This window comes from Caloenas nicobarica, chromosome 3, assembly GCF_036013445.1.
Source record: "Caloenas nicobarica isolate bCalNic1 chromosome 3, bCalNic1.hap1, whole genome shotgun sequence".
Lineage (NCBI taxonomy): Eukaryota > Metazoa > Chordata > Aves > Columbiformes > Columbidae > Caloenas > Caloenas nicobarica.
Window position 1 is genome coordinate 97,752,180 of NC_088247.1, and position 26,348 is coordinate 97,778,527.

General features: G+C 39.5%; 1 protein-coding gene across 2 annotated transcripts in view; it reads right to left on the reverse strand.

The window, feature by feature from the left end:
• Positions 1-26,348, reverse strand: part of LPGAT1 (lysophosphatidylglycerol acyltransferase 1) — a 69,439-nt gene that overhangs the window by 28,275 nt on the left and 14,816 nt on the right. For both annotated transcript variants that reach the window (XM_065632097.1, XM_065632098.1), the window contains 3 exons: positions 11,015-11,133; positions 4,568-4,663; positions 1,201-1,474 (listed from right to left, as the gene is read on the reverse strand). In XM_065632097.1, the coding sequence (XP_065488169.1) occupies positions 1,201-1,474; positions 4,568-4,663; positions 11,015-11,133 (489 nt within the window). The remainder of the gene's footprint in view (positions 1-1,200; positions 1,475-4,567; positions 4,664-11,014; positions 11,134-26,348) is intronic.

Sequence of the window (26,348 nt, forward strand, 5' to 3'; positions counted from 1 at the left end):
CTATTTTAAACCTAAAATCTTCTAAGACAACAAGGGCTTTCTTCCACCTTTCTTTTCTGAATGTAGCCTGAAAGGAAATATTCTGATGTATTCCACAGCTTGATTTTCAGTTCATTTAAAATCTTCCCTTCACTCCTGCAAGAACATCATCTCCATTCATTTCCCACGTTGACAAGATTAACTTCAAGACTAAAAATCTGGAAGCAATTTCTGTATGAGGCTTCCTGCTAACCCTGAAATGTGAACCTCAGCACAGAAAAAAAAAACCCAAAGTCATCTGCATATGTGGGTTCATTAGGATGGATCTTTGGTTCAAACTGCTGAACGATTATAATAATTCTGCTATGGAAATACCAGCACCACCCATTAGCGAAAAACCACCATAAACCCCCAATCCATTTTTTCTGTAATAAGTAACAGAAATCCACAACTAGGTAAAGTGAGATCTAACCTCACTCTCTGAACATGCCAAGAAGTTAATTTTAAAAACTGAGAGACTAAAAATACCATGTCCTGTAACTACAGGCATTATTTATATCCCAGCTATACACTCCCCTACATTCCAGGTGTCCCAGAACAATAATGCTGGAGGAATATTGTTATTCCCTCAGAACTCTCTCCTAACATCAGACAACCAAAAAAAAATCCTTCAAATCTAGTCAGTGACAGTTAACTCCAGCATGAAGCGAACAGTCATCATAAAAACCTGTAAAGAACAGAACTTGAACTTAACAGAAAATAGTTCAAGTGGAAGAATGAAGTATACAGTATTGGATGCAAAGAAACTTTTAAACTTGAACATACTTTCCATATTCCAGAAATACTTTTACTATGGTTTCGTATGTTCATAAACGAGTGTAAACCATCAATCACACTGAAAGGAGCAGCCCACCTTCTTGCCCACTCTGGGTGCCCATTCCAGTGCCTACTCTAACTATCATGTGTACCACGACAAACATTCATGCAGCCACACTGTAGACTAAATCAAATTAAAACTAGGTTTTCTTTTTTGTGTGTGTATCTCAACATGAAAAATAAACTTAATGGAACTAAAAGCAAGTATCAAAACATTTATATAAATATGATGATTATGGATGTATTTGACATTTAAAGAGATCAATTCAACCCAAGATGTTTTGCTTAACTCAAATCTTGGACATTCAACTTGCTCTTTATCCACAAGAGTGAAGCGGTCTTTACCTTTTAGCACAGCGTCTCTACCTGCTGGAGTTCCATTTTCTTGTGGCGCTACAAGTGTTTTCAGAATTACTTGCGTCGCCCCAAGTCTTGGCAGGGTGACATGTTTAAGAAATGGCAAATTGTTTTTCTTGGCAAATGCCTGGCTTGTTTCTCTCCTTTTCCTAAGAAAGCCACCCTCTGGAAATAAAACAATCCATTTCCGATTGCGGCTCCTGTAATATTTTTCTAGATGCTCCTTGAGTAACACGAGCTGCTGGTCACGGTGTGCTCTTCCCTATAAGGATAAAACATTACGTAAATAGAATGAATGCTTAAAAGAGATAGCATTAAAGAGACGATTATTACATTTCTAAGATCTCTCTATTTTCAGAGATACAAATAAGCCTCTAAGACAACAAAACCCCAATGTTCTCAGAGTAACTACTGGTGGCTGAGTTAATGCCACTTTACAGAAAGGCTGAAAAAGAACCTTGACATTGAGGATGAAGCTCCTGATTTGATGACTTCTCTGCAAGAGCGACGTCCAGACTGTAAGCGGGAACTTTGCATAACAGGAGGATGTATTTACAGAATTCCCTAGTTGTTACTGGGTCTCAAGTTAAATTTCCTAAACTGAATTCTGCAAACACAGTCTAGGGGTCAAGCTATGATTTCTGAGGTCTATGTATCATCAGTAATTTCTGCAAGCCAAGAAGTATCTTTGCTTACACCATCTTCTACGCACCTCTCCCCCCCAGCCCCATCGCGCGTCAGAACTGCAGAGGTACCAGCAGACCCAGACGGACCTCGAGACCAGGCCTAGGCTGGGCTACCACAGCAGAACCGCAGATTTCACCCAAACCTGTGCTGCTCAAATGACTTGTTCATTTCTCCTCTTTGACGTATTAGCACAACTTCTTCACGTAAGAGAGTAAAATTTGTCCTTAATTACTGCAGAGATATCTTTGGTATCTCCAACAACAATCTCTTCTCTTCCCATCCCTGCGCACAGCAACAGCAAGCTACTCAAATTTTCACAGGAATGAAATTTACATCAATTAGCATTTCTGAGTGCTCCAGAGCAACTTTGCTTAATCACTCAAAAGACATGGGAGTCCAAAATTTAAGCTCTCTTCTGCAGAAATTATTTTAATCCTCAGAAACATCGACAAAACTGCCACAAACCTTCCACTGTTTGGTGGTTGGTTGTTCTTTTTGAGCAGGGAAAGGGGGAAAGAGTGGGATTGAGTGGAAGACAAAAAGAAACAATACTTTATTAAAGATGAATTTTGTGAAAGTGTTTCTCCTAGATTTTGAAATCTCATTATTGCAATTACTTCCAACTTACCTCACGAAAGGGAAGAAAAAAAGCTCTGCCTGCTCATATTAATGAAATTAAAGAGCAATATAAAAGTTCCTCAGTTAAACCAGTCCCTTCTCACCCAACCACAGGACTCCAGGATAGCACAATAGTTAAGGAAAGAGCAGTGAACAATAAGCTTTTCGCATGTTAGATATTAGAACTCTCCAAAGCCTAAACGAACCTAAGAAGTATGACTGGTGGATAAACTGCAGTTTAGTAAATACCGTGAGGTTTAAGATGCTGCTGCCATACAGAAAACTCTACTGGACTAATGGGAAAGAGGAGTGTTTAAAAGCAACTGTGACTAGCGGAATACTGAAGAGTCCTGGAAGGTAAAACACAATTAACATTTCTCCAGAATGAAGAGAAAGTAAGTCATACAGAAGCAGCTCCTTAATACAATCAATTCTTGAATACCATGGCCAGTTGACCACCATCACAGAGAACGGGCTCAGCCTTCTTCCCTTTGAAGGAAACTGAACGGGTAGCAGCAGGCTGCTGACAAGCTCTTCAGGATGCTGTGCACTTTGCATCGCCGATATGGCAAGTTACTGACAGTCTTGGTTGCCAGTAAACTCTTCAACAGGAGACCAGAAAACACTAGTCAACTTCTACTAGACCTCAGAAGCATTCCTAAAACTGCCATTGGTGCTGCACATGAACATGAGGCTAATGTACATTTTTAACAAACACGATGTATTATAACGCGATCAAATTACATTATTTTACAGGGGAAAAAAAATGAAGTATTTGCTCATCCAAATATTACTGGGGCCTTTCTACAGTTAGGCAAAGGATCATTACTCACTCACCTTAAGTGTTTTTGCTACAGCCAAAGGCTAACTAACTTCCAAGAAACATTTTCTTTTCAATTGGTTTATATTTATACTCATGATGACAAAAATGAGGAAAAGCCCTCCTTTTTGCAGCTCAGTAATGGTTTGATTTTGTAACTGGAATTGCAACACCACATTCAGAAATTACAATTAACAAGCTGACAGTCACTTGTACCTCAAAATGTGTATCTTGTGAATTTTTACTACTGAAGTAGTTTTACGTTTTACAAAGTGTCAAACTATTCCTTTCCAAACTCTCACGGTATACAATTGTGTATCTCTAGAGACCTTTATTTTATTACCTAATTTTGCCTGAGGCTTCCTAGTCATGCCTCTGGTCTTAGTAAGAAATCTCACTTTAGGTGTGTATAGCTGTGGTTAAGTATTAATTTATCTTTATTAGCTTCTCTTTCTCTGTAAAGTGAAAATTCATTAATTCTCTCTGGCTGCCCATACATGTTAAGTCCAGACAAAAAAATAAGGAGAGAAAAGAAACACGTATGCTGGATGTCGCGGTTCACGTAACTGACAGCAGATTCCTGCTTACCATCGTACTTCTAAGTTTTTACTTTCAGAGTGCAGTTTTGATCAACAGCTACCAAACAAAAACAAAAACCCCAAATCGTAAGAAATAATCTGAGGTTTTCACTCCTTCATATTTGAGATGCTGGCCTCAACACACACTCTTTCCTGATGCTCAAATAATAACTAACTTTCAAGAATCAATTAATTACTCTTCATGCAGGTCTATCAGCATGCAGGTCCTGTACCATGTCACCATCAAGAGGGATGGTCTTGCTCTTCCTTATCAGAAACTCAGGCAGTCAGAACAGTGACCTAACGTTGCTCGCTGCTCAGCTTCAAGGTCACTAAGGAAAGGAGAGAGGTGCCAACAACGGGCAGTCAGAAGCGGAGAGACAAAGGGGACTGCCCGGGAACTTTGCTTACACACCTCTCTCATAAAAGGCTCCCATAATAACCAGGTCTCATAAACATCTGTGTCTAGGCAAACAGTAGAACAAGCTTGGAAACAAAGCAGTTTCAGAACAAAGTTCTGCCCAAATACACACATTACAGCACAGTTATTTCATCCTGCAAACCATCCAGGAGGTAGTGAGTGAGTCCCGTAACACCACGATGTTCCAAATATAAGGATAAACCAAAAGCATGATTACATGTTTCCATTTACCTGTCTTATAAAGAAGTCTCCATGGATTAGAGACACAATGCCAAAGTTTGTATACTTAAAAATATGATCCATCAGCCACATCATCTGACGGACAACCTGCAAAATTAAAAAAAGTTTAGTAAATATCAATTGCAGAGAATTATGTAAATATTGGTCACAAATTTGTCACTCTCTCAAGAGCAATAAAACAAGCAAATACATGGAATAAAGACCTTTATGCCCCAAAGTATAAAGCAGCACAGGTTCTACACTTCTCCCTCAAGAGCAGGATTAAACAGATTGCCTTTGTGTAATATAGTACACAGTTCCATACTATTAGCCATATGCTAGAGTACTTTCCCCTCTGTCTTTTCACACAGGTAGTGTAACGCTGCTTGTTGACGTGCCACCACAAGTTTAAGCCAGTTGCAAACTAAAATCATTTTCAGTGTTTATTAAAGTACACAAAACAACAGAGGTCTGTATTTGAAATCTCCAGTTCTATGTCTATCACAAAAATGTGCTTCCTTAATTTTTTTTTGTACTTGGCAGTTTTGGGGATGAGATGGGGTGGATGTCAAGAGGATGGGACCAGACTCCTTTCAGTGGTGCCCAATGATAGGATGAGGGACAACGGGCACAGACTGAAGCACAGGAGGTTCCATCTGAATATGAGGAGAAACTTCTTTACTTTGAGGGTGCCAGAGCCCTGGAACAGGCTGCCCAGAGAGGTTGTGGAGTCTCCTTCTCTGGAGACATTCAAACCTGCCTGGACACCTTCCTGTGCGATCTGCTCTGGTGAACCTGCTTTAGCAGGTGGGTTGGACTAGATGATCTCCAGAGGTCCCTTCCAACCCCAACCATTCTGTGATTCTGTGAGATCATGTTGTTCTCCGGCTTCTGATGTGCACATGTTCACTCTATCCTTGAACTGCAGCATTCACTGTACAGCCCCCATGCCATTACTGATTTATTTCATTGCAGAGCAGCCACATGCATCCCTGAAAATTTAATTAAGCCATGTTCCTTTGTCCTGACCAAGAAGCATGGTGAGAAGGCAAAACCAGAAGTTGAGCGATTAGATTCACTTTGACCATCACTTCTTGTAGGACAACAAAGGCAGATACTATGCCCATTCAGTCCTTTGAGATTTAAAATAGGAGAATTACTCCAGAAGAGTACAGAAGGGAAAAGCTACTTCTCTCACAGCATCTCTCCCCTCTATAGCTCCTACATGGAGATTTTGAGAGGGGTAGGAATTGGCTCTGCAAAACTGGAAAACCCAGTGTCTCCTACATGCTCTCAATCATATACGAGGCCACTTACCTTTATTCTTCCCTGTGTTATAAGGCCACACCAAGACTGACGCAAGTTCAGCAAAACTTAAGTGCCATGTAACACAGTACTCTTCCCATCTATTGCTACCAGAAAAGCATAGGGAGAACCGTGACATTTCTCTGCTAGTCAGAAGATAATTTTTTGAATCTTAAACAGGCACCTTCCACTTGGCATCTTTCAGTTATCCAAGATACATAATTTGAGGCAAGGACAGAAAGAAAGCAATCTATGAAATGAAGACTTCCTGTAGAAAATAGTGTATTATTCATGTATTAAGTGATTACATCTACTGCTAAAGTGTACTCCACACTACTCTCCAACACTAGAGGCTTGTGCAGCAACTGCAATACTTAGAATCCACATCCATGCCTTCCACAATACTTCTAACAAAAAGAGTTTGATACTGTGAAAGATGGTGGCTTTTACCATTTTCACACCTTCACATGCCTACGTGGAATTTGTAAAAAGAAGTGGTTCATATTTCATGCAGGAATTCTGCTTTGTAAAGGCAGCTTGATGATTAGCAATTTGTATCTAGAATTGCATGTATCAGTAAGTCTTTCTTCCAAAGAAATCTAATTATCTCTTGAAGTGCTCTTATTACCTATTCTCCCCTTTGACCACAGAAGCTATAAATGAATCCTAGGTTGTATAATATTTGGAGAAAGGTAACCGTCACATACCCTGTTTCTTTTACTTATTCCTAAACAACTGTGCCTGGATACTCAGCAAAGTGAAGTTTAACACGCTTGCAAGAACACACCTGCCAAAGAACATTTAAGACACCTTATTGCCTTAGACATATAGCTGATTTCCCAGCAAAATTTGAATGTCACATTTAGAAGCTTGCTATCCTTGCCTAAGAGCACATCCAGAATACCTCAACTTTTGTGGTTTCTTAATATTAGCAAACTTTCTAGTTGAAGATCTTGGACAATACAAGAATACCCGTTTCTGGACCCTTTAGCATCATCGGAAGCAGAAAAGGAAATCATGTGTGAGAGAAAAGGGCAGCTCTTAAAGATATTAAAAGTTTTTCTTCAGAAACAAGCATCCATTTCTTCTCTATGACATTCTAGTATCCTTGCCTGTCTGCCAGTCGTATTTCTTACGAGTTGCTACACACCCAGGGGAACAAAGCCACACTATGTACTTGTGAGTGATAAAAGAAAAATTAGTTCCTAGATATAACTCCCCACTTGAGACTCATATTGGTGAAATGGTTTCTCATACAACTGTCCCTGGGCCTGTGTGAAATAAAAGAGAGGGCCTTGAAGTAAAAACTCTTCTTCGCAGAGATTCACATCCTTTTCATTTCAGTAAATTAGAAAGCTCTGCAAGGCACTACTATATCCTAAGTTAATGCCTTCATATCAGCTGAAAGGCAACAAAGTGGTGTAGGGAACCATATCCTTTGACAAAAACACCACCAAAACTGCACGGATGATGATTCAGCCTGCAGCAGTATCCATATGGCTGTCAGCATCCATCTACTACTTCGGCATTTTCCCAAATCTTGTTCTATTATATCAAGTACAAGCTAAACCAACTGGAGAAGATGAGGAAGCTTAATAACCTGCTTCCCTGAAAAGAAAGATTTTGTGTCTTCTGAGGAGTCGACACTGGTCCCTAGATGTTCTATGGCAATTCTGGAAGAGGAACTCTTGCCCAGCAATGTGGGGGCGTCTCTCCTCCCACGCCATTTTTTTGCCATGTACCAGATGGGCACTTAGATGAGAGTAGCTTTATCCTGAAAGCTGATCATTGCTGTTCAGAGTCTGAAGTCCACCTCACCATCTTTTAGGTGACACAGAGCTTCTAACTAGGATCCCTGGAATTCCTCAGTCTTTTTTTGATGCAATTGAGAAGGAGTGATGCAATCAGTGTGCCATACAAAAGCATACAGGCAGTTTGCTGCAAGGGGGCTACAAAAACGTAGACTCCAGAGCTCAGTGATTACAAATCTGCCTATGAGCCTGGCAGTGGTAAGAAGTACACAGAAGAAATACAAATATTGTTATGTATATTAATTCATGAATATACACACACACACTCTAACACATTAAATGAAAAAGGGGGAGTTCAGAGTAGAACACAATTATCTTGTTTGCAATCAAAAGGCAAACTGGATTAATGTATATTCATTCTGTTCTGCTGCCAAGGGCAGAACAGAGGACACTGCAAGATGCTGGTGGTGGCTCTTCCATTTAGTATCCTCAGGAACAAAACAACGCTTATCAGATGAGTCTCTCATCACACGGGTTCCAAGTAGGTTTAAGCACAGACATTCAGAAGTGGTTCAAGCACAGATTCATAGTTGTTCATGGATTTTTGGATGCTGTTTCAGGTTCTTTTGCTTCATCCTTCCTGTTCCACTAGGTTCAAGAATGTAGAAAAAGCTTTTACCAGTTTTATAAAAAAAAAAAAATATCTAGGTGCATCCTATTCACAGGCCCACTTTCATTTCACTCCACACAGATTTCATAACAAAGCAACCTGAATAGCTGACTTTCATCTTTCAAACACCTCGAACTTAACAATGAAACCTGGGAACACACGTCTTGAAACTGGCACTCCAGCGGCTGCAAGCTCTACTTTTTTCTCTCCACTGCACCCTTCCTGGCACTGCTTTCTGCTCTAGATCAGAAAAAATAGCCACATTTATCAGTCCTAATCCAGTCAGAAAGCAGTAATAGCAGCATTTTAAACTATTTCTCTTTGTTAAACACAGAACCTTTAATGTTTGAGACCTCAACTAATTAACTAAGTTTGTTTTAACACTTATTTTCACAAAGTTGAACAATTTCTTGAACTATATAAAAAGTGTAATTAGGTCACTTCAGATTCAGCTGAAACCCTGTTCTGTGTGGCTTGTCTTATAGTAACATGTATTAGTCAAAAAATACCAGTCCAGTCCTTCCATTAAAAGTATAACTTTTAGCTAAGTTTTATTTCCATCATAAGAGATCATGTTCTCTTTATTCACATAAGCAAATCTGAAAGACAAGGAATATCTTAACATATGTATTTTAGCTTACTGCTTAGTGAGATTAAATTTGCTTAAAATAGACAGCCTACACTATCATTTGCATGTAAGAATTTATAAAACACCTTCACAAAGTACTTTGTCAGCCAAATAGTATTGTCTGAGTGGTAAGAAGTGTTTAGGAATTAGTGAAGCTTACCCATCCTAAAAAAAAATAAAAACAATTCTTGGAAATTACTATCTTGTTACTAACAAATGAATATCACAGTTGTGAAGGACTCCATCTCAAGTTTAAACTGTATTTCAAGAAAATTGCCTAATTTACATAGTTGTCTATTGTATAATGATTTCTTTTGGACAGATAGGTTTGTCTCTTTTTTTTTCTCCTCCTCCAGTGGTTCCACAGTCACTCAAAGCAAAGACAATGCTCTTCCGTTCAGAAATATGTAGCATGCTATTTAAAAACACCTGATTCAGCAAGTTCTATCAAGGATACACTACCCTGATCTTTCTCATTATTTTTAGCCACTTGTACTATTCATGCTATATTTTAAGCATGTACTGAAGCCTGGACTCTTCATTTCTTAGCTAAAAACATTAAAGCCGTACTAGGCTCTGGACATGCATATTCCAAGAGCAATAACTGCAACTATTTAAGGCAAAAAATACTGATTTTAAGGATTGTTTTTCTGAAAACCCACAAACCTAACAGTTTCCATGGTGAAGATTGCTTTCCTTCATTTTTAACATCTACATTCACTGAAACTTACTGTGTCTTTCCTGAAACTTTTTAGCTATGGAGCCAACAAGGATAATATGGCTTAGATTTATATATACATTTACATGCATGAGTCAATGAAGCTCTACGATATTTAAATCACTTGGGACATCAACAGTCAAGATTATATGCAATACATATTCACAGGACTATACCCTCACAGTCATATCTTTATCACAAGATTGTCCTTTGCATCATTTTGATGAAGGGAATTAGAGAGTCTTTATTCTGTCACCCTTCTCATTGAGATACAGTACAGAATACCACATATACCTAACTTCCTAAATTCCAAAAGAAATTAAAACAATTAAAAGTACTTTTAAAACACAGTCTTCTCTAGGCTACAGTAGAAAGAAATTAGTCTCTGCCCAATCTTGAGTGCCGTTTTCATAGTTTCTTTTTTGTGTTTGGCTTGAGGTTTTTTTACTTTTTTTTTTAATCAGCTCTGCTGTCATAAGATCTAGGAAAATTTGTAAAAAAATGTTAAATCATTGGTAGAGATATAGTGTATACACAATCTATATTAACCTACACTCAGACACACCAAAAAGCAGTTCTTTTCCTTGTTTCTTCACCTGAAGGTCACAAGAACGAAGACAACACTAGGGGAGATACAGCTGGTGCATTTTTTCAGCTTGCCAGGTACGCCTCCCACCCTTTGTAGCCTAACCATACACAGCCCCTTCCTCCTGATTTGCTCATAAATTTTATTTCCTGTTTAGATCCCATGTTCTAGTTTCCAGCACTACACTCCCTAGATGCGAATTTTCCAAACAGCAACACGTGACAAAATTGACAACAGTTGCACTTCTCACCAAAAGAAATACTTAAGAGTTTGTGAAATAAGAGCTCAAGCAATTTTGACCTTAGCTAGGCAGCTCAGGCTGGACATGGCCTCTTAGGGAACTGGCTTTCAGTTTTGGAACTCCTACCAAAAGCCCATAGACAACTTACTTCTGACTTTGAGAAAAATTCCATGCTGGAATGAAGTCATAACCAAGAAGTTAGACCTGTGTTAGCTTGAGCAAAGCTGGCAAGAGTGGTGCACGGGCGTAAAGTGAGAGGAAAAAGTCCAGCAGATGATTACGTGCAAGGAGATCTGCTACCCTCTGTGTCAACCTAGACTGGATGCACACTGGCTCACAGCTCGTATTTGACCTTCTTCAAAGGCAATGTTTATGGTCTAAAACTAGCTCCAAGCTACTGGCTGTCACATTAAACCAAATCTAAACAAAATGTTTCCTATTCAGGGCCTTGGGATTATTTGGTGGATTAGCACAGGAAAGTCAGTCGCCAGTACACGGCGCACAGATGCAAGCGCGTCCCAGGTCCACCCAGGCCGCCCCACTCCCGGGCTGTAGCCTACCGTGCCTTTGTCCTGAAGGCACATCATCAGAGTGCAGACGTCACCCGTTGCTTGATGGTTCACCAGCACCATGGCCTCATCTTCTGACAGCGCTTTAACGTCATCACCCCATTCCACTACTATTAAAAAAAAAAAAAAGGTAAATTTTACAATGACCACATGGAAATTTTACTGTCATCAGAACAAAAACTCCAAAGACCCCACACCCAGACAATCATAATAAAGAAACCTTCAAGCTACATGTCCATTTAAATTGGCACATAGCATGAGAAAGGAATATTAGCAAGACCATTTTCCCGAGCAGAGGGTATCCAGCTTAGTTTTAAATTGCATGTGCAGAATAAGAACAAAACAAAAAAATACTCAACCAGAACATATGCACCAAAATTGACCTTTTTGTGTCATTACACTATTCTATATTTAGGGTCTCAAAATTACATAAGCCTCTGACTCAGCTTTCAAATTCAATTGTCTCACCTCACTAGATTAAAAAAAATCATGTTGTCAAAAAAGCTTTTTTTTTTTTTTTAAGCTTCACAAGTTTGTTTTAGTTCTACACTTACTAGTATTAAACTACTCCAGTAAGAGAAAACCAAAAATCTGTAGCTGGATTGTGATGTTTAAAATGCTACATTAAACAAACTCAGCTATCCAAATCTAAACAAGTTAGCTATAGGCAAGAAAGTGGCTTTGGAAAATGCTGCTCAGATGACAGAAACTATTAGTCGCTATTTTGTAGACCAGAAACCAGATACTCCAGTGGCAAGAATGAAGTCAGGAGGAAGCTTCAGCTGTTGAATCATTCAAGATTTGCACTGACCACCAAAAATTTGCTGAGGTAAGGAAAATGAGTTAAAATTGCTAGTTCCATCATCACAAAGTAACCAAATAGAGAAAGAGAAGACTGCCTCCCACAGAAGAACACAGGATGGAAAACTAGAAAAAGTCTGCCGTAAATCAAAGACCAGAATACACCTAATGCTGATATGGGGCAAAGAGACAAGCGAGTGAAGTCCGGCCCTCGTTGATAAAAGGGATGTAAGGGAGAGGATGGGCAGGCAGAGGAGCTCTGCAAATTCAAAAGAAAAAGTAAGATGCATTGCCCACGCCTGTAGGATATGATTATTTTTCTGTGTTTGTTTAGTATCTTACGTGCTTCTTACTGACTATGATTTTCTTTCTGTCATCAAAGAAAATATTTCACTCCCACTACTGAATCTTTATTACTGTTATTAACAGGTCTCCCCAGTCAGTGAACAACTCTCATCACAGGACAATTAATTACTACTGTCTCTCTTTTAAGCAGTGGTTTAACTGATGCAAAAGCAATAGGCTACACACTGAAGACAAGAAGCAATAATCCATGCAGAACTTCCATGTCCTTGCAGAAATCCAATTAGCATCACACCTTCGAAAATTGCCACTTCTATTACTTTCTAATGGCTCCCAAATCTGCGCTGAATTGAGACCTGAACACAAAGTTAAAAAAATAAAACGCGGTATTGGGTCACAAGTAGATAGAAACAGACTAGAGACACAAAGGTGGGGACGCCTCTTCATTCCGTAATGCTCAGCCTCCTTCCTTTTCCCCCAAGCGCAGATCCTTGCTTATTTTTCTGAACACGAACTTGGAAGATCCCCTTTATCTCTCCTCCTCGGTTACGTGCAAATTCCCTCTGATGTTCCCTCGAACTCCATGGAAGTTTGAAAAAGCCTGGACGTGGCAGCCATAGCTGACCGGGCACCTTCCTTAGCAAGTATTTCACCGATCTACCCTGTGGCAGTACCCGCAAGAAACTTAAGATGAAATGAGAATTGCTTTAAAGGGAAATGAACCAACTACATGCGGATTTTGAAATTCTTACTTCATTGTCTTTATTAAGCATCCCACATACCCGTAGTCTTACTGAACTTTCCAAAAGTAATAAAAACTAAGTACTAAACACAATGAGCATCGGCACAATAAGGTTTCTCACAAGTAGTTAATTATTTCCAAATAAAAACCACTTTATTTCTAGATCACTCAGAGAAAAAACTGATTACTTTGCTACAGGTATTTCCCTAGAACATATCAATTTATATTGCTAATGATTTCTACAGCAAAGCATTTTAAAAAGAAACTACTTTTAATCTTCAGTTTTCACAGATCTAACTTTCTGAAGGATTAAAATAAAGTTCATGACTAAAAAATATAAGCCATAAGAAACAGCTTGAAGTTGAAAACAACTAAAGAGAAGAACTCTGAAGCTTAATTTGCTAGAAAAGAGTATGTTTTAGCAAACTAGGTGAAGACTAATGACTGGTTTTTAAACTTTCAGGTAGGCCCCAGGCAAAGAAAAAAAGGAAAAAAAGCTCCTGCTGTTACCTGGAGTATTTTACCTACTCTTGTTAAACACAATAAAGATTAAAAACACACAACCAGATTAAAATGCACTACCAAGTTTCAGCTGAGAAGCAGTAAACAGGTGAGCTCTGTTATTCCCATCCAAATGCAAGGTAAAAAAAAAGTTTTATTTCATTCTTTAATTGATTTACTCGATTCATTTTATCTATCAACTGGCCAGGCTAATAGGTCAATGTCTGTGGCTCAGCTGACAGGTAGTAAGTTACTAAATCACAGAGATTCAGCTGAACATCCTCTAGTTTCTTTTCCCTCGGTCATTTCTCCTCAGGCAATCAGGCTGTCTCTTGTGCTTAATAACGCTTTATGGTCAATTGATTGACCTGATTATCAAGGAGAAAAGAATCAGTTTGTGCAAGTCCTTTGCAGAGCATTTCTGGATCAGAAACAGATCAGCAAACCAGAAAAGCATGCAGAAAAACCATTGCCATCACCACAGTTTTTTAGAGAAGAAAAAAACCCCCTGAAATATCTAGAGTTTTAAGTTCACAGTGTCCCTTTAAACCCAACTTGTCTTCAATTTTTTCACTACACTGAAATTTTCAAAAGGAGCACCTTTTGCATTAAGAAATACTTGTGCTCTGACATTCCTCCATTGCAGTTGGAAATATTCAAATCAAAACCTCGGCTGCATGGCAGCAGAACCAGGAACACTGCTTTGCTCCACTCTAACAAAAGAAAAAAAACAGTTCGAAGACAAATATTTGTCACTCAGGGGCCTGAAAACCAGGAAACATTTCTCCACGGCTTCCTTCTATTGCCAGGGTGCATTTTACAAGGATACCGGTTCTGTGTCTACAGCCTTCAATAGTTAGATTTCTGCAAACGCAGCTTAACATAGTGAGATAATATAAAAGAAGGAAAGAGCGTGAAATCAGTTTAACATGGTAATTGGAAATCATGGCAAACTCTGTACCAAGAAAATCTGGTAACCCTGATTAGTAATGACATCTTTTACCCATAAGACTTAGACAGAGGTGGTTTAGCTGCAAGAGATACTTAATTTGTGACTTAGTCTTGTAAGCAAAAAGTTTCTCCAGGAAAGGATGAAGACAAGTCTACTTGCAATTACATGTGCCCTAAGACAGAGAGAGATTTATCCTTCTCTTGTAACAAGAAGTCCAAGATGTACACGAATCTCTTGAAGTCATGAAAATATGTCATATAATGAGCTGCAAAATGAGCTTTTTACGATCTAATCCTTGCAGACCTTAAAGAAGAAAATAAAAGCAATATAAGAGTTCCTTCCACATTTTTACTGAACCATTACACACCTAAACGTAGCTACTGAGAGTTCTTAGAACACTTGGCTGCTTTGTAATCATGCCCGTAACGTAACTGTGTGCATGTAAGCGATGCTATGAATAAATATTCAAGCACTTTAATTGCAGTATGCCATTAGGCTGGGCAAATGACTACTCGGCTAACTAACAATTCAGTAGATTTATTTTATACTTTTGAATATACCTGGCAAGAATGGCAGTCTTGTATTCTGCCCAGCAATTAATATTAACTACTTCATTTTACATACTGCATTTTAAAACTTCAAATGTTCTGAATGTTTTTACCATCTCTTCTTCCTCATAGTTAAGGAACTTTGGAAGTTTCACTACACTGTGTGCCATAAGAATAGGCATAAACTTCATTGGCATCTTAACACCTTAAATTCTAATGAATACCTGGGATTATTATATAAAAATGTATTGAGTTTTAACTTCTTATTTTTCCACTGAATTGGAAAGGCAAAAAAAATGAAAGCCTCCTGCCAGAAATTTCAACAGCCATTGGGAAATGGGCAGTGAAGAAACCAGATGCAATTCCAACACTAGCATCATCCAAATCTAAAACCTACCATATTAATCTCATAAATAAAAAAACATGAAAAGACTGATACTTTATGGCGAGGTCAAGGAAAATCTTTAAGTGTTCTGATCACTATTATTAAAAACCCCAAACCCATAAAGCAGTTAGATAAATCGCCTGAAAGTTATGATTTATGTGAACGTATAATTGATATGTATATCCACTTTATTTGCTATTTAGCTTTGAATCTACACACAATATTCACAACTTCCTCTAGAAACTGGAGAAGTTAAGAAGTTTTTACTCAAGAACTTCCCACCCTTCAGTTTACTTTTCTTCTGATCACTCGTAACCACTTGCACCCATGAGGCAAGACTTTAAGAAAACCTGTTCCAAGAAGCTGCAGGTTGGCAATACTTTGAACAGCACCACCTTTGCCAATTGCTTGGAAACCTTCAGTAACAAACAGCATTATTAATGGACAGCCTCCTTTGCTTCCTCAAAAGCCACCCTGCTTTCCAACAGAAGGAGCGTTATTATTAGGTGTTCAGTAGCGACTGTAACTCATGACAACCAGGTTTCTATGTGTTAAATATTGTGCCTCACACTCAAGCATTTGCGTCTGGCAAGTTGAAACTCTGCTTTACAGTTATTCACGAACGGCTCATCAAAGCATGTCTCAGCTAGAGTAGCTGTGCACAGTTGTTAAACTACTTTATAGATGGGATTCTTTGATAGCTGGCATTAAGAAACCCCAGAAGTGATGCCAGAGGTTAAGTATTACTTAGCATGCCTAGACTGCATTAAAAAAAAAAACACAACAAAAAAAACACATGGATGAAGACATGCTGAAGGTTTTGCTTTGTTTGTTTTGTTGGTTGGGTTTTTTTCCCCCTTACAAAAAGGTTAAAGGCATTTGTCTCTGTGAATTGGTTGCCTACAGTGGGGGGGAAAAAAAAAAAAAAAAAAGGAAAACAAACAATGGACTAAGCAAAACAGCATACAATTAATTTTTCACACTTTAGGGTTAGAAGGTATTTAAAAACACTCGTAAAAAAATCAGACACATACTACTGGAAAGAGAAGAATAGCTCTGCCTATCCCACCCATTCCTTCCAAAATTCATACTCCCAAGGAAAACTTCATATCCTGTCTCAAGTACACACGAGACACACAGGTGGAACAATAAAAGCACAATCCAGAAAAGGAGAGAAAGAACATGCATACAACATATGTCATTAAACACAGCTTCACTTAACCTGTTATGTTTCTTTCAAAGAACGTATCTTTATTAACAAAAGCATTGTCAGCTTCAAAGCTATTACAATATACACATCTTAAGGCTGTAAAAACTCAGCTTCAAAGAAGATTTTGATACCAAAAAAAATACCATCTTTTACAGCTAACTTGATTCAGGTTTTTGTGATGACAATAAACTGACCTGCACCAACAATTTTTTCCTTTTATTTCCATCAAGAAAAATGCTTATCCTAGAGAAGTCAGAGAGGAAGCAGCAGCTGGGGAACAGAAGCCTGCAAACAGAGATAGTTCCTACAGTACATGTTAATAAAGCAAGGCTGGGTTTAATATATCCCAGTCACCATCTTCATTTTTCTGCAACATACCATTTTGCACCCCTCTACATTTCATTGCAGGAAACATTTCTTTTTGCTTTCAGTTCCATCCTTCTTAACTTACACCCTCTCCCCTCCGCAGTTTACGGACAGAGCTGCTTTGTGGAGAAGAGGACTTCAGCAGTCACAATATTTATGCCCTAAGTCAATCCACACTCTCACTTCAATTCACTGACAGTAAGAGGCGTTAAAAACAAGAGACAATTACAACAGAGATGTTCTAGCTCCTTCATCTTCCTAACCAACCCAAGAACGACATTTTTCCTAATGCACAGCAGTTCTTTTTGGAAGTAGGGCCTAGTGGTGACTACTTCTAAAGACCGACTTCATTTTTCTGGAGTGCAGGTTCGAGACCTCCTGGGTACAGTTTGCTTGAATTCTATAATGCACTGGCACAAGAGATGATGCTTGTGGCTGAAGAGAGGGCTCCTCTTACCCGTATGTGATTGAGAATCAATAAAAGCGAAACCGCAGCCCGCCTTCAGTGAAGCGAACTTCTTCCACCGACTTCAGCACAAGCAATACCATTTCAAGAGCTTCGCCTCTCACAATTATGCTAGGCAAGCAGTTTATACGATAAGGAAACTTTTAAAGTGAAAACAAATTCTGTCAGGATACACAAGCGATAACCACTACAGATATTTAAGGAATAGTTCCAATATAACTTAAGTCTCACAAGAACACATCTTTCGCTGGACACATCCTCCACATTTTGCTGGAGGTCTCCAGCAGCTTTTTTACACCGCTCCCATGACACTGCTTGAATTCTAGAGGCACCAAAGTCCCACAGCTGATAGCTCTGATGATCCAAACTGGAACACCACTTGTATATGGTGGTTACTGCTTCCAGAGAGTGGTACAAGAGATGTGGTGTTCACAGCCACACAGGGAAGTGAGGACTCTGAAACGTGAACATTGCAGTTGATGTCAGCTTTCATGACTATACTGTTAATAAACTGTAGCAGTTGAGAAGCAATTCCACTGTCTGTTCTGCTGCTTCTATTATTAGAAAAGCAACTGTGAGTCTGAAGAATGGGATGGAGCACTGAAATTCTTCTCAAGTACCTCAAGCTCATGAGTCAGACCACTTGCAGAAGGAGCAAGCTGTATAGCACATTCCTCCCCAGTGACAGACAAAATACATTAACTACCCATAGGAACATCAATGCATTCATGAACTAATATCCTACAGCTCTAATACCTTACATACTGCAGATGTTACAATGGCCAGAAAAAAAAAATCCGTTTGTTTGAAGCCTGGAGAAGGAGAAGCAAAACAATGGGCCAGACTCACAATTTTTTCTCAACGTGAAAGAATACTTTTTTACATTTTTAAATACACTTAGGAAATGAAACATCAGAACAACTAATGATTATTAAGGGATAGCAAATATCAAATAGGCTTGAAAGTTAAAAACAACCCTATGCAGTTTCAAACTATGTACAAAAAAATACCTAGTTAGAAGCACATTGTCACCAAGGTCCTATAAAGACAGAGGAATCTGAACCAACAGTAAATATACTCCAGATTAACTACTAGCACTTCAGTTCACATTCAGTACCATTTTGGTCGCTCCTAGTTACATTGTGGAAACACACACTGTCAATCTACATTCAAAACTGTATATTTCCAATATCATCAAACAAAGACAAAGTTTACAGGACTGCCTTTAAGATTACCATAAACCAAGAAGAGGTATATAAGTTAAACTTTAGCCTTTTGCTGGTTAAAAGCTTCTAAACAATCTGGGGATGACTGAAAAGCTGTAACCATTAAGTGACAGAAGCAAAGAAACATATTCAAAACAAGCATTGAAGAGACTCTGAATAGAAGGATCTCAGCTGTTATACAGCTTAATAAGACTGCAAAATTTTATGTATTGAGAAACCTGCTTTGACAATCACAGGGCCATATATTCACTTGTATGAAAAAAATGTCCTGTTCTATTGCTCCCTAGACAGATATTAAAATTTGAAAATTTTAAGAAGAACCATCAAGGTACAAAAGCTTTTCTATCAGTTTGCATTTTCTGTCATTCAGCCTCAGGCCAGCAACAATGATGGAAACACCACAATCAATGCAAAAAGGTCCAGCATTTGCTCAGAGAGACTCTTTTTGTCAGACAAGTCTGTGGGCCCTACATTTTAGTCTCTTTCTCTACAAGGATGCCTTTTACAAATGAGAAAGGATTCTCACCACTCAAGCACACGACTTCATATACTAAATCCACAGAACTTTTCCTGTTGGGTTTTTTTTTGGGTTTTTTTTGGTTTTTTTAAAGTAAGAGTCAAATTCTTGCAGTTTCACCCCTAACACTGATGTTCACTCTTAACGAGAAGGTAATCCAAAATCGAATTTGCATAATTTGATACCACAGTTTCAAAAGTCATATTCAGTGTACTGTGTATTGAAACTACAGTATTGAAAGCATGGCTACAATGCAAAATACATCTTAAGCTTAAAGAAAGTTACATCTGTACGATAGTTTTATTGAAAACAGATTGGCTTTCCTAGAATTAAAAAGTTACTTTCAAAACAGGAATTTCAGAATACACTACCATTACAACATATCAAGCAATCCTCTCTTCATAAAAGTTTAAGTACCACAGAAGAGCGCTGAGAAGAGGCAAGAGTGTTTCCTTCCTCTGATGGAAAAACATACCAGTGCAGCTGGGTAACTACAAAATGCTACAGAGTTTGCTATTATTGTTACCCTTATCAACCTTGCAAGCAAAGAACAGTTGGCTGCAGCTCTGTGTTTTTAATAACTTGAACTCAGCAGGATGCTACAGTACTTTACCCATATTCATCTGCCCCATCACTACTGCTGAGCAACTAACCAAGCATGAACAGAGCTGACAAACAGGAACAACTCAATATAAGCTCCATGGCTCCCCCCCTTCAAAAATTACAGGTATCTTCACAAACATTCTCATCTCTCAAGCTGCAGCAGTTCCTTCCTGGGCTCAAGTCAGAGTGAGTTAGAGGCGGGTCTCCCCTCTATATATATCTGAAAAGAATGGGAAATAAAACAGGAAGAAAAAGGAAAAAAGTCATTTATAGCACAAAAAAAGGGATAAGGTAGTCTGAAATCCAATATGTCAACACTTGGACTTGAGCTTTCAGAAGGAAAGTTGTAGGAGAGAGAATTACCATCTCCAGCAGCACCACGTCCAGCTGGAGGCCAGTTACTAGGGCTGTACCCCAGGGTCGATACTGGGACCAGTGCTGTTCAACATCCTCATTGGCAGCCTGACCGGTAAGACAGAGTGCATCCTCTGCAAATTTGGGGCAAGACTGCAGAGAACGCAGAAGAGAGAGGAGTGGATGATACGCCAGATGGTTTTGGTGCCATTCGGAGGGATGTGAGACAGGCTGGAGAAATGAGCCAACAAGATACTCAGGGGGTTCAACACCGGGAAGTGCCCAGTCCCACACCTGGGAAGAAGCTCTGGAGGAATGGCCATGGGGTCTTGTTGGATCGCGCTGACCACAAGCAAGAAATGCATCTTCATGGCTGGGCAAACAGTATCCTGGTCTGCATTAGGAAAAGCACTGTCAGCAGGCGGAAGGACATGATCCTTCCCCTCTGCTCCGCGCTGAGGAGGCCACGTCTGGAGGGCTGGGTCCAGTTTTGGACATCCCAATATAATGTAAGATGCAGACTTAACCGGAGTGAGTCCAACAAACAGCCACTAAGATCATTAGGAGACCAGAGCATCTTTTATATGAGGAGAGGCTGAGGGAGCTGAGACTGCTCAGCCTGGAGACTAAAAGGTGCTGGGGTGGAAATCTTACCCATATATAAGTACCTGATGGGGTTGCAGGGAGAGGAGCAAAGACCACTTAGACTGTCAGTGGATACTGCAGGAAAAGAGTCTGGCTGAGAGGCTATGGGCACTAATTGAAATACAGGATATCCCACTTCAATACAAGGGAAAAAAGGAAAAAAAAAGTTTATTACAAGAGTGGTCAAACACTGGCACAGGTTGCACAGTGAGGCTGTGGAGTGTCCATCCTTGAACCTATTCAAAACCTGACTGGACATGGACCTGGGCAACCTGCTCTAGCTGACCGTGCTTTGAGCAGGGAGTTAACTGTATGACCCTCAGAGGTTCCTTCCAACCTAAACAATTTTGTGATTCTGTGATCTACAGCCTGACACCAGGAGGAAAAACACTGTGTTAACAGAATTATTTCTTAGTGGATACCTTCACTACAACAAAAGCTACAATTTCATCCTGCGGCATGAAAAGGAACAGCATTTACAGTCACATGTAGCAAATACAAACTGGCAAGGTTTTCCTGCAGAACTGCAGTAAAGACATGAATTTGAAGGATAGTTCAAACCTTAATATGGAAGAAGCAGAATATGATTCACCTGGGATCATCAGACTCAGGCAAAAACATGGGACCAGTAACGAACACCACAAACTTGAGGCAACAATGCATTTTGACCAGAATAAACCATTATGTTCACTGCTATAAGGTCTTGAGATCTTAATCCAAAGATAGAGATCTTCAGATTTTCATTTATATCTTTATCTGTATCTTTAGCTATATTATGAAATATTATGGCAAATCAAACTACTCCATGGAGACTGTTTTGTCTGCATGTCGAACACATAGTATGCAAGCAACTACATTCAAATTGAGCTACTTTTAGTTACTCAACCACCAAGACATTCAAATTACTACTTAGCACTCAGTTATAGCTACTGACATCTACTTAAAACATAAAACTTAGAGATTATAGTAACAAGTAAATAAAAAAAATCCCCAACATGTAAAGGCCTCAGTTATTTCCCCTACTATCTTTATCTAAGATATTCCTTATTTTTCCTATTTTAGGCAAGTTGCTTTTATAGCTGAGAAGCCACTGCAACATCAGGTGCTGTGCTGGTGAAAAAAAAAAAAAAAAGAAAAAGAAAAAAAAAAGGGGCAAACCAGGACAATCAGAGCTATCAGAGGAAGATGGGATGACGGGGAAACACACACCAGTTTGACCAGAATGAATCCTTATGGAACTGTGGTCTGCTGCAGCGGAAGACCTGCTGGGCAAGTCTGGTAGGCCCAATGTGCAAAGCATAACCAGCATGAGTCACCTAAGTTACCTTCAAAATAGCTATGAATTCCTTTTTACAACAAATTTGTTAGGCATGCTGTGGTCTTTAGAGCACAGCAAACGTAGAGTTTTGTTGTTTTAAAGAACACATTAAAAACATGCACACTCCCTCCCCCCCGCCTTTTCCCCATAAGCCTAAGTACAAAAGGGAAAAATAAATGTTCTTGTTATAAAAATTTTGTACCCATGTGCCACAGACACTACAGAACCACTATTTAGGCAGGAAGAGGGTTAAAGCTCTTTGGTTTTTTGTGGGCTTTGGATTTGTTTGTGGAAAGCAAATTAAATATTTTCTCCCCAAGAGAGCACTCCGAAGGCACACCCTCTGTCACAGCTCAAGTACTAAATCATAACAATAACCTGAGCTGTCCTTGCAGAGTCAACTGTCTAGGCAGCAGAATCTACCCAGGGGCAGTAACACCAACTACAATACTATTACTACAGTTTTCTTTTGAGTCACTGGCAATGGTATGCATTACTAATTTGATCCTGTTGCTTGCCTTTCCAGATGTGAAATTCCCTGTGTTGCCAAAGCGTCATTCATACGTTTCTTGGTTAGTAGGTCGAGAGAGGTTCTCCTCCCTCTCTACTCTGCCCTGGTGAGACCTCATCTGGAATATTGTGTCCAGTTCTGGACACAGCTCAGTTCCAGAAGGACAGGGAACTGCTGGAGAGAGTCCAGCGCAGGGCAACAAAGATGATTAAGAGAGCAGAGCATCTCCCTTATGAGGAAAGGCTGAGGGAGCTGGGGCTCTTTAGCTTGGAGAAGAGGAGACTGAGGGGTGACCTCATTAACGTTTGTAAATATGTAAAGGGTGAGTGTCACGAGGATGGAGCCAGGCTCTTCTTGGTGACAACCAATGATAAAACAAGGGGCAATGGGTACAAACTGGAACACAAGAGGTTCCACTTAAATTTGAGAAGAAACTTCTTCTCAGTGAGGGTGACAGAGCCTGGAACAGGCTGCCCAGGGAGGTTGTGGAGTCTCCTTCTCTGGAGACATTCAAAACCCGCCTGGACGCCTTCCTGTGTAACCTCATCTGGGTGTTCCTGCTCCAGCGGGGGGATGGGACTGGATGATCTTTTGAGGTCCCTTCCAATCCCTGACATTCTGTGATTCTGTGATTCTTCACTTCCCTCAACTGTTAAGGTGGCTCAAAAAGTAGAGCTACCATATCATACAGCCTTAAAAAGCTAACAGATACAGGATGAAAGCAGATCTTCCCAGTCAGGTTTTGGGGGAGACAATGCCCAGAGAATACACCCAGGTTCACAGACCTAAGTAAAGGGATACTTTTCAGATTGTGTAATCAACACCAAAAAAAAAAACCCCACAGTGTATCCAAACCAACTGTGTGAAAAATCCCATTAGGGTAATAGTCTATGCAAAGCCAATGACTTGCGAAATAGCAGTCCTGTTTCCTTCAGAGAAAGGACTACCTCTTTCAAAGCAGGAGGGATGGCTGAAATCTGCCTTGCAGCCCCAGCTGTTAACTCTGAGGATCCTGATCAAAAGAGAAACAGAAGAAACTCAAGAAGCAGACTGACGCTCAACAAGCTGTCGTGCAGGACCGCAGCACTCCCGCAGTTTCCATTCAACTGCTCAGCTGCTTACACAGAGCTGCGACACCACAGGACTTTCCACTGGGACCCAAACTTTCTTCTCTGTACAACAGAAACAGAGAAACAGAGTCTGCACGGTGTGGCTCAGGATATTATGAATACTGAGGAAACTGGACAAAGACCCCACTTGGAGGGGGGGGGGAAAGAAGCATCCACAAGACAGAAGCTTGCCTTCAAATAAGTAATCTGGGAAAAATATGTATTTCTGTTTCAAGAAGAGAATAAGACATTAGCAGAATCTGACAGCTATAAAGAAAGAAAAATCCATTATCATAAATAGGTAAATAGATGGACGTAACCCACACTAGATTTTTTGCTTTCAAAATGGGCAGATTCAAGACCTTACTGCTTCTGGACAGTGATATGTAAGACTTGAAATTTTAAGTATATTCCATGATAACTGTTGAACTGCCCAAAATAAACTACCAACAAAGACTGCACAATTTTTTGACTGTTATTTAAAAAGGAACAAGCCCTATTACAACAAAGTGCTGCAAAAATTTCTGTTTAGCTCTTTTAAAAAACCCCCAACCAAACAAAAAAAGATATTTGTAAAGCCACAGTTCTAGCCATTCGGAAGATTCTGCTTCTACTTAGTCTAGATTTCCAAGTCAGGCAAGTTGAAAATATGGCTTTAAAGAGGCTGGTGTAATGTAGCAACAAACCTGCTCAGAAGAGACACCCATTTCTTGTCCTTTTAAGATTTGTAGATGGCAAGCTTCCTATATCATTCCAAGGAAACCTGAGCATCTAGAAGCTTTTCACATGTTTTTCCCAAAAAAACACAGTTGCAGAAATAACATGACCTATTCAGCAATCCTACAATGAATATCCCAAGGCCATGGAATACCAAGCCTTCCTGGAGACAGTGGAGGAACTCAACAGAATTTAGTTACTACCTACTGCACAAGGGACTGGAGAGGCTGAAGAGCAACGAAAAGACATGAGCTGGAAGTCTCATTTCCATCTTTAACTGCGAGGCTTAAACTACTGTATATCTTGGGACCATAAACTTTTCAGAGTGCTATACAAGAGGCTCTTTCAGGTAAAAGATACGCAGAATGCAGAAAACTGGATTGCACAAAAAGGCAGAGCAACTTCTCACAGGAAGCTGATAAAGCACATTATTCTAGTGCACTTACATCATAGCTAGAAAGGTAACTAACAAAGGGTTTCTGGTACCCATGAAATTCTCTGAAATGCCTTGGTGTTTATCAAATACAGGAATTACAAAACTGCAATAGGGCTGGAAGTGAGCAAACATTACTTTTTCTTTAAAAAAAGATGCAGAACTTGCCTAGAACTCCACGTGAGAGTTTGCATTCATCTCTCCCTACATACCAAGCCTAATTAAATAGCACGGTGAAAAAGCCTGATCAGCCCTCAAACGTTCAAATACTTAGGTCTAGAACTGGTACCACCAGGACTGAGTGCAGGCAAGGGTTACAGCCAAAAGCTTACGTATCAAGAAAAGCTGCCAGAGTGATTACAGGTAAGAACCAAGACTGTGCTTTTCAGAAGATGTGCTAGGTTAAAAAAAACCCAACAAACATAATTTCACTACTGAGTAAGGAAAACATTTTCCCAGTGTTCAAATCCAATTGGGATCAGAAAAACATGACTTTGCACAGATCCTTTAAATAAGTCATACTGATTCAAAAAATACCACATCTTCATAAATTTTTCCTCCTAACAGAAGCAAATCGCATTAATTTAATCACTGGCAGAAGGTTCAAGGCAAGAAAACCAATAATACTGTTACTGGAAATCAAGATTCTGAATGCAGTAGGACCATTCCTGTATCCCAGCTCTGGTCATTACCTTCTGCTTATTTAAATCAAGCTCAGCCGTCTCACAGCGACCTCTTCATATTCTTCAGGTCTTGCCTAAGTTGATGCTGCCTGGTTATACAGCTGATGTTTTTCAGCCCATCTCATGACACACTGCAAATAAACACCACATAAAAGTAGTGCCAGATGTATTTGGAAAACCTTTTACTTTATATTAGCTCTGTTAAATGGCCTACAGGGGAAAGGCAAAAGGCCATTCTGTGCATTTATTTACTGTCTCCCTACAGTGACCTCAGAACTGAGGAACTTGTTTCCACTCGAAGGACATTGACCATTTAAACCTCTTCAGCGCAGTCAACTCTGGACAGTAAAAACAGAGCTACTGAGCGCCTAAATGATCATAAGAACAGAAACATGTATTCAGTGTATATCCTCAAGCACTAAACCTGCCTGCTAATCAAACGGCTGCGGCATGATCCTTTCCTCCCCCCCATTCACCTCTAGACCGTTCTACCATTCCAGTGGGTTAATGTTGCCATTTACCACAAAACAGAACCAAGTCATTGGACATTTAAGTTGCAGTGTGCAGAGGAAATCATAATAATAAGAGGCATGCGAAGAGTCGAAAAATAACTGAATATAGATACAAGGAAGCAGACAGACAAACCTTTTAAAAGAAGCCTTAAACTCTTAGGTTTAAAGGACTTTGTTAAACTTCTCACCCATGCTACAAACAACAGCCTTTAAAACAAACAAGTGACAACATGAACAAGAACTGTAAAAGTATTTTCCCTTGGACTTTTTAGATACTATGTTCATTTTTTTCAAATAATGGATTTTATAAAGGCCAGAAAGAAAACAATATTCAGTTACCACAAATTTAACCAAAACAGAATCATAGAATAGTTTGGGTTGTAAGGGACCTTCAAAGCTCATCTAGTCCAACCCCCTGCCATT